This window comes from Anomaloglossus baeobatrachus, chromosome 4, assembly GCF_048569485.1.
Source record: "Anomaloglossus baeobatrachus isolate aAnoBae1 chromosome 4, aAnoBae1.hap1, whole genome shotgun sequence".
Taxonomy (NCBI): Eukaryota; Metazoa; Chordata; class Amphibia; order Anura; family Aromobatidae; genus Anomaloglossus; species Anomaloglossus baeobatrachus.
Genome location: NC_134356.1, coordinates 459630609 through 459640536, shown reverse-complemented (window position 1 = coordinate 459640536; position 9928 = coordinate 459630609). Strand labels below are relative to the sequence as shown.

At 42.4% G+C, this 9928-nt stretch overlaps 1 protein-coding gene across 1 annotated transcript; it reads right to left on the bottom strand.

Moving 5' to 3' along the window:
- Window positions 1-1725: 1725 nt before the first annotated feature.
- On the bottom strand, window positions 1726-8210 carry LOC142302530 (olfactory receptor 5AP2-like). The gene is made up of 3 exons (XM_075343623.1): window positions 8108-8210; window positions 5159-5194; window positions 1726-2663 (listed from the first exon to the last, which is right to left on the bottom strand). The coding sequence occupies exons 1-3, from the start codon at window positions 8208-8210 to the stop codon at window positions 1726-1728; spliced, it is 1077 nt and encodes a 358-aa protein (XP_075199738.1).
- Between the last annotated feature and the right edge of the window lie 1718 nt (window positions 8211-9928).

Sequence of the window (9928 nt, the reverse complement as noted above, 5' to 3'; positions counted from 1 at the left end):
TAGCTGTGGACAGAGATGGATTGTTCATCATCTGGCAATTCTGGTATTATGATGATACTGATAAATGCTTGACTTATTATTGAAATGGACTATGGATAATATGGCCGATGCCAAAAAGGGGACGCCAGATGGCGCGATGACCTCACTATATTGAACCGCTTGCACTGATGCAGAGACCGCAGTGGAAGAGTGCATCATTGCCTGGGCGTGGGAGCAGGGTGAGGTGAGTATTAGTTTATTTTTTGACAGGTACAGGAATATTTTATTATTGGCACAATGAGGATGTATTATTAAGAAGAGGCACAATGACAAGTCATTATTGTCAGGGAACACAATGGGTGTCATTAATGAAATAATGCATACTGGATTATTATATGAAAATACATTGGATAGTCATAATCATAAGGAGGCATAATGTAGGGACTCATCATTATAAGAAGGAACAATGGGGTTCAGTTTCAAAATGAGGCACAATGGGGGTAATTATTATATGGACTCACAAGAGACTTATTATAAGGATATACAAGGGGCATTATTACCATAACGAGGCACAGGGTGACTTTATGACTATCTGGACATACAAAGAGGGTATCATTATTATTTTTATTATTATTATTGTTCAGGGACACAGAGGGGTCAATGTTATTTTTGTTACACAAAATGAGGGTACTATTATTGTGCAGGGCACAGTGGGGGCTCTATTAGAATGGTGCTGGAAATGTGATAAGCAAAAGATAGTGTCTTACATTCTACAGAGACAAGTCATGGATGCAATAAGTGGTCATGGCAGTCTGGAATTAAAAAAAAAGAGGAAGTGAATGACTATGATCATCAAGAATGGTGAGTCGTGGTATCTACCAAATTATGTATGATTGTAATATCAGTCTTAATATAATAGTTGTCATTAATGATCACTATGGTGGTAATATCGCTACCATATATTTTGGTTTAGCGGTATTATTTGTATCTACTGTAATATTGCAGTATTGATGAAGAAATTTGGGGGACAATTCAAGTACAAGAGGGTTTTACTTGATAAACTGGTAATTATAATGAGGAAGCTCACCTTGTGGGGCTGTGTGACCACAAGATTAGTTAAGCCTTTGAAAAGAGATGTCCTACGTGATAGGCAACATAGTAGAGAAAGTGGGTGATCTGTACTGCTGGTTTTGTATCCACAGTAAAAAGTACAAAATATGGTATCAGGGTGTATATGTGTTTTTATTCTCAACGTGTTTCAAAGATAAGCTTCTTCAGGAGAACCACAGCAGTATTGATGGTATTATTGGTCTTGGCACAGATATGTTTGGTAATGATAAGTATGGTGGTATTATTCAGTTACAATAAGCAGTATTATGTGGCTATTGTGTATGATCTAACTTTGTATAGTGGCAATATTGGTCTTGCAGTAAATGATTTCCTCTAATATTAGTCAGTGCCCTATATATCATAGTGAGCCTCACCTGAGAAAGTGGGGGTGGGGGCTGTATTGGTTTATGTGCTTTTCTTTCAAATGTCCTGGCTAAATTTCAGTCCCCTTCCACTTATGGCTCTGGTTTCCAGTGGTTAAACCCCAGTAATATCTTCTTCTATCCTATGAATAGTGGCTTACCATCATGGAAATAATCCTTTAACCAAAATAATATTAACAACAAAACGCTACAAAATAACAAAAAAAAAACAAAACAAAAATCTATAAAGCAAAAAACTCAAATTAGTCCTGTGCTATTTACAGACATGAAAGGCTTTTGTCCGCTTTAACGCAAGCTTCATTTCTCGGTTCCTTAAACTGTATATTAGGGGATTCAGCATAGGAATAACAAGAGTGTAAACAACTGAAACAATTCGGTCTTGTTCTAAGGAATATGATGAACTGGGTCTTGAGTACATAAAGAAAATTGTACTGTAGTACAGAATCACACAAATGAAGTGGGAGCCACATGTGGAGAAGGCTTTATGTCTGCTGTTAGAAGAGTTCATTATAAAAACAGCACGTAAAATAGAAGCATAGGAGATTACAATGACAATGATGGTAGCGCCAGTTATAGAAGATGCAAAAATAGCCAGAACCAACTGATTTACAGAGGTATCAGAACAGGAAAGCTTCAGTAGAGGGGGAACGTCACAAAGGAAATGGCGAATATAATGAGAACCGCAGAATGAAAGGCGAAAAGTACAACATGTCTGTATTAAAGAGTTAAGAAAGCCAGCCACATAGCATCCACCAAGTAACTGAAGACACTTCATCCTGGTCATGTTCTTCAGATAAAGGAGAGGAATACATATTGCTACATAGCGATCAAAGGCCATGGCTGCAAGTAGAAAACTCTCAGTACTTCCAAGCGCGATAACGAAATACATTTGGACGGCACACCCAATGTGCGATATGCTGTTTTCTGCTGTAATTAAATCTACCAACATCTTGGGTGTAATGCCTGAAGAATACCAAAGATCCACGAATGCCAGGTTAGAAAGGAAAAGATACATTGGACTGTGCAAGTGATGATCTGTGGCTATAAGTACAATGATCGCTAGGTTTCCAACAACAGTAATAAGATACATGAACATGAACACTAAGAAGAGGAAAATCTGAAGATCTGCATGATCACTAAATCCAAGGAAGTTAAAACCTCTTACTGATGATTCATTATATACATGATGACCTGTAAGAAAGATTAGACTGCATTATAAATGCAATGTTATACCTGCTTTTCATCCTACATTTGTTAGCTCTTGAATGAAATAAGTGAAGAAAAGGGAACCAGCTTCCGGGAAAAATTTCAATAAAATCCGCTTCTTTATTGGATTCTTTAAAATTATAGAAAATAGTAAATTTCACAAGAAAAAGACAGGAGTCACAACCAGCAGTGGACACCAGACACTTTTCGATCAGAAACTGATCTTAAACTTGGTGAAGTCTAAAGGTGGCTTTACACGCTGCGAGATCGCTAAAGCGATCTCGTTGGGGTCACGGAATTTGTGACCCACATCCGGCCGCTTTAGCATTGTCGTTGTGTGTGACATCTATGAGCGATTTTGAATCGTCGCAAAAACACTCTAAATCGCTCATCGGTGATATGCCCCCCTCTTCCCAATTATTGTTGCTGCTGCAGTAACGATGTTGTTTGTCGTTCCTGCGGCAGCATAAATCGCTATGTGTGACGCCGCTGGAACGACAAACATCTCCTTACCTGCGTCCACCGGAAAAGGAGGAAGGAAGGAGGTGGGCGGCATGTTCTGGCCGCTCATCTCCTCCCCTCCTTTTCTATTGGCCGGCGGTTCAGTGACGCTGCTGTGACGTCGCTGTGACGCTGAACGAACCACCCCCTTAGATAGGAGGCGGTTCGCCGGTCACAGCGACGTCGCAGAGCAGGATGTGCGTGTGACGCGGCCGTAGCAATAATGTTCGCTACGGCAGCGATCACCACATATCGGCCGTACGACGGGGCGGGTGCTATCGCATGCGACATCGCTAGCCTATGCTAGCAATGTCACAGCGTGTAAAGCGGCCTTTAGATTAGTTTCTGATCGAAATGTGTCTGGTGTCCAGTGCTGGTTGTGACTCCTGTCTTTTTCTTGCAAAATTCACTAATTTCTATAATTTTAAAGAATTCAATAAAGAAGTGGATTTTATTGACATTTTTCCCAGAAGCTGGTTCCTTTTTCTTCACTTGTTGATATATATGCTGATAACAGCAGCGGGATCCAACGCTGCCATGGCGTTGAAGGATTAAACGCCGAAGTATGTGGTGAGCTGGACTATTTCTATTATACTCTTAAACGAAATGCTAAAAGACAAAGATGTCAAGCGGTATGTTCATAGCCAGTGCAGGCAAAGGGAGTCAACGGGGGGGGTTAAAAAAATACTATTTAGACCTCATTTCCACATGTACAAGAAAAAAAAGAGCTGTTTTTTCATCAGTGCGAGGGATCAGATTTTGTTCAGTACTCAGTCCATGTGTCAATTTGAAGAAATAACAAGATGGAGGATAGGTTTCCTAGAAATCTTGTAGCATTAGTAGTGAACAGCACTCAACAATAAGATTCAACAAGGATGCCATGAGAGTGCCATTGCTGTTCATTTTTTCATTTATCTGAATGCGCTAACGTGAACTGCATATTGGATTAAAAATGGACATTTCATGTTTTTTAAGGATTGTCAGTACTAGAAAAAAATGGACATGTGAACATGCTCCTAGCATAATGCGTGCTTGCTCAGTTCATAAGAAAAACCATTGCTAGAACACTTACTAGAAACATGTATGTCTAAACGAGGCCTAACTGCATGAAAATACAATAGTCACATGTGGCAATCGTGGCTGGTAAAATCTGTGCACACGTATGGAAAGATTTGATAAAGTCTAGAACCTGAAACATGGTAAACGTTGCCCAAGACACGCAATCTGCTTAAAATTTTACTGCTGATTTTTATAATGAATAAGGTTTTTAGAATTGTGCCTATGTGTCTGTTATACAGGACTCCTTGTTCAGAAGCTCCAAAGAGAGAATATTATGCTGCCAAGGAATAGATGTGCTGGTGCAGCAACTTACTACAAGATGTGACCTAGTAAAACTGAAAAGATGTTATGTTAAAGAGGTTGTGCACTAGTTTTACATTGATGACCTATCCTTAAGACAGCTCATCAAAGTTTGATCGGCTGGGGTCTGACATCCCACACCCCCGTTGATCAGCTGTTCTCGTTCTGGTCTCAGCAGCATGAGGCAGCCAGAAATCCTTAGTTCGAGGGTTGCCTGGTCAACTGATAGCGTCTTTTATTAATATCAATAGAAGGTGGATGTGCAGTACCTGGCAGCGGCTGCTACTTGTATCAGAAGACGGGGCAGCTCCAAAACTGAGCATTTCCAGCTATCTGCTGCCACCACTGGGACCAAGAGGAGTATCAATTGTGAAATAAATATTATATATGAATTTATGCAATAGCAATAAAAAGTAATGGAAGTAACAGATTATGGTGTAGAGAGGGAAAAACAATAACTTATCACTGACCATAGGTAGGTCCATCCATGTTCACAGTTGACTATGCATTGCTTTTTTTTCTGGAAGTTAATTTCTTGTTCTTCAGGTATTGTTTGGTGTCTGAACATTTTAGGTCTTCTTAAAGCTGCGTTGTGGACAATTCAGGCATTTAAAACTTACATTGAACTTGGGTTTCTTTTATATTTGTCCTTACTCCTGGGAATAAATTAATTGGTTTAAAGTTATTAATATGTATACGGTAGTTAAAATATCAAAGAGAGGTTAATTATCAATGTCCCTAAAGTAGAAAAAATCATTTCCCCTGGGATTCCTATTTACAGCAGTCATTAAAAGTCTAATAATTAATATCACCATGAGTGATAAATAAGGATGAATCTCTAAGAATTGAAATTTTACAGATTCTCTCATGTGTAACACATTCTATGTAATCCTAGAACTGTATCTAATTCCCTTCAAGATCCCAAAGCAAAAGTCACCATAGTAATGTTAAAGTAACTAGAGATGAGCGAACCTGTTCGGTAAAGGTTCGCCAAACTCAGGTTCGGTACAAGCCTTAGCCTGCTCGAGTTTGGTTCAGTTTCAAAAGCATTATACCTAAAAGTCTGCATTTGGTTTTTCCACTAACATTGCGTTTTCAAAAATATATGCGGAATAACATTTCCTGCTTTTGTAAAGGATTATGATGCTGACTGATGAATTGGGGGATGTGTAAAATCAGTAGAGGGTCACGGGCGCTTGGAAGAAGGCTTTTGGCGCCCGGTGGCATTTTTTTTCTTAATTTTACTTGCAGATGTTTCTGCAGCCAATCACAGCGCAGCAAACATTCTCAAAGTCAAGACAGAAGGGCTTCTGTGATTGGCTTGCTCAGTCACATATCAGTCTGCATATAAATAGCGGCCATTTTGCGTCAGCTCCATTTTCTGAATGTTCCTTGTCAGGGAAGGTGAGCTAGACAGTGAGATTAGGGGATTAATGCTAGGAAGTTTAGCTAGATAGGCCAAAAATTGTTTAGAATATGGATGTGAGGTGTAGGAAGAGGTGTTCTTGTGCCACAAATCGGCACATTAAATCATAGAAATAGGGATTGGAGGTACTTGTAGTGCATGCTAAATAGTTGCCAGTGAGGCATGCAAATAGGTAATGCTGCCTTCTCCAAATTACATAGGCCAACACATTTATACGTATTGTTAGTGCAGTATCTACAGTATACACTGTATCTTGGCAACTATAATTGCCTTTAGAAAAATTCGAAAACATCATTCTGGGTATAGCCACGTATTATTGGCGGTCCTAAAAAAATTATTAGTGCACTATCTACACACTGTATTTTGGCACTTTTAATTGCCTTTAGAAAAAAATTAAAAACACACCTCTGAGTATAGCCACTAGTAATGAGCGAGTGTATTCGTTATTATTTGCTATTCGCAGAATAGTGCGGTATTCAGGGTATTCGTTATGTAGCGAGTAATAGCGTATTCACCAGCTATATTCGGATGTCCCACCCAGCTGATTTGCAGTCACTAAACATGTTGGGCTTCTTAACCTATAACAGTGCTGCCGCAGCCATTTGGTGGTGGGAATAATGTGATTGTCTGGCTGTGCAACATCTATGGTCTATAAAAGACCTTCCACCGGCATTTTGCGCATGTTGCATCTGCCAGCGTTGTATGAGTATAGGGATAGAGCGAGTAGCTGTTAGGGAGAGTGTAGGCCTCTTAATAACACAAAAAGCAATTTTCAAAGTTACCTGCAGTGTATAGTAGCTCAGTATAGCGAGGGACAGATTTCCGAGCAGGGACAGTGTTTAAAGCAGCGTGTGTCACTATCTCCATAGTACCGTCCAGAATCCAGAATACAATAGCTCTTTTAAGAGATGATAGCACTGAACAAAGTCACAGCAGGAAGGGAGAGATTGTGTATTAGGTAGGGAATAGGGACCTGTTTCTACAATATTTAGGTGTTCACAACCTGCCTTGTGGCGTCCACATCAGCCACATTAAATGTTGCTAGTGGCTTTGGCAAATAGTTACAAAGCAGTACTCTAGCATTCAATGCTGCCTGATACAGTAAACACACCGGTCCTGTTTCCACAATATTTAGGGGTTCACAGCATGCCTTGTGGCGTCCACATCAGCCACATTAATACGCTGCTAGTGGCTTTTGCAAATAGTTACAAAGCAGTGCTCTAGCATTCAGTGCTGCCTGATAAAGTAAATGTACCAGTCATCTTTCCACATTATTTAGGGGTTCACAGCCTGCCTTGGGGCATCCACAAGAGCCACATTAATATGCTGCTAGTGGCCTTTGCAAATACAAAGAAGGACTCTACCATTTTTTGCTGCCTGGTACAAAGTACTCACTTGTACTTTTTCCACAATATTTTGTGGGTCAAAGTTTACTTGGTTTGGGCTATCAACATCTGCAAATATGTCGGCAAAACCCAAGATAACAAAAAAAGGCAGTTGTTATAGGACAAGGACGTGGACGTAGGTGTAGTGTTATCAGTGGTGGGTGACAAGGCACTGAGTCTGTGTCAGGTCAGAAGCAGCTTGATGTATCTGTGGCGCCCCTGCGGCTCCAGTCACCACAGAGTACTGCACCTTATTTAAGGTGCGGTATTCGCCTCGGGTAAAGAGGGGAGAGGGGGTTAATCACCGGTGTTCCACATTCACACTTTACATACAGCTTAGGAGCCTTCTCACTGGGGAGCTGGACTAAAGTAGGCAGGGGGGTTGCCAACATGAAGATTGGGATTTCCCGGTCACTAGGACAACGACCTGGGGGGTTCCACTTGGGGTAGAAGTAGGAGCATCTCACACAATCTTCAGTCAGTCTACCCGGGACTTCCGTTCTAGCGACACGACACCAGCACCTTCTTCCTTCTTCTTCTTTCATGAGGCCTGTGGCTTGGAGCGGAATGCTCAGCCCGGGTTCCTCACTACTGGAGGGGCCACTCTTAGAACGGACATTTTCCAAACACCGGTGGCTTTTTCCAACACATCCGAGGTTGGCGGGGCCCATCACAGTGGGTGACCGGTACTGCCCGGGGTAGCATAACAGTGAGTAAAACAATCTGGAACCGCAGCAGCTGACTCAGACTCTTATTACCGGAGCCGGCGCCCTGCGCCCTGGTACCAACAGCCCCTGCTACCACTACTACTCTTCCATCATCCACTTCGGGGCCAGCTCCACCTGTGGGGAGCAAGACCATCTTTGCTGCAACTACCATCCGCCCCGGAGGACAGCGACAGCAGCGGCGGCTAATCCCTAGCCGCGTACCACAGGAGGCGTCACGATAACAACCCCCATTATCACCTCCTATCCCCTTCTATTGTGGACACCTCGGAGCACGTAACTGGGCAGGCCACCGTGTCATCCCAGACCTCCACACCGGCCCGGTGACAAGTAACAAGTACCATACCGCACAAGAATCCCCTGCCCCCTTGGGTTCCACACATTCATTATGTTCCTTGCCAAATTTCCCAGTCTGGAATGTAAAATGTGTGTGGAAGCCAGCAGAGCGAGAGCAGATTCTGTCTTGGATGGCAGACAAAAATGAATACCAGGCACTCCAATAGTGTGAAAAAAAAATACATTTTTTATTATTATTATTATTATTATTATTATTATTATTACTTCATATTCGATGTTTCGGTCATAGACCTTCTTCCAGAACTGGCAAAATGAGAACATAAATATAATTAGTATTGTTATTTTTTATTATATAAAAATTATATTTATGTTCTCTATTTACCAGTTCTGGAAGGTCTAGTTTATGACCGAAACGTCGAACTGAATATGAAGTTATAATAATAATAATAATATTAAAAAAAAAATTCACACTATTGGAGTGCCTGGTATTCATTTTTGTATAAAGGACTTGGATCCTACCTGAGCACCCTAACTTTAACAGAAGTGGCGTGACATTTTGTTATTGGATGGCAGACAAGGCCTCTTCGTATTTGTCAAGCAGCAACCAATCTTCCACAACCACACAGTCTACTGTGGGTACACAGAAGGCTGGCCCATCTAATCCTCAACCTGGTCCTCCTTCCTCCCTCCATGATCAGTCACAGAAGACATATGACTCCAAGCTTGGCCACTCTAAGGCTCTGTTTTGTATGTATCCTTTGGTAGGCTCTGGCCTCTCGCCATGCAGCATTGAAGAGGGACATGAGGAGGTGGTATGTGTTGATGCACAAGTATTTGAGGACCTACGGCTAGAAGAAAGCCACTTTGAGGAACATGATTTAAGCCTGCTTTACACGGTACGACCGATTGTGCGATTTCACAATCGATCGTACCCGCCCCCGTCCTTTTTGCGTCACGGGCAAATCGCTGCCCGTGTCGCACAAAGTTAGTAACCCCCGTCATACATACTTACCTCTCGTGCGACCTCGCTGTGGGCGGCGAACGTCCACTTCCTGGAGTGGGAGGGACGTTCGGCGTCACAGCGACGTCACACGGCCGCCGGCCAATAGAAGCGGAGGGGCGGAGATGAGCGGGACGTAAACATCCCGCCCACCTCCTTCCTTCCACATAGAGCCGGCGGCGGCCGCGGGAGGCAGGTGAGCTGCTCATCGTTCCCGTGGTGTCACACGGAGCGGCGTGTGCTACCACGGAAACGATGGTCAACTAAATTAAACGATATTATGGAACCTAGCGATAAGTACCCGACTCACGATTTGTGAGCGATACTGCGTCGCTAGGAGGTGTCACACAGGCCGGCATCGCCAGCGATGCCGGATGTGCGTCACAAAATCCGTGACCCCGACGATCTATCGCACGATAGATTGTCTGGTGTAAAGCAGCCTTTACTGTCTCCAGAGGTGGAGGCTGATGATGATGAGACACAGTTGCCATCAGATGAGCCTACAATCTCAAGTGGGAAGTAGAATGAGATGGAAAATGAGGTGGTCGATGATGAGT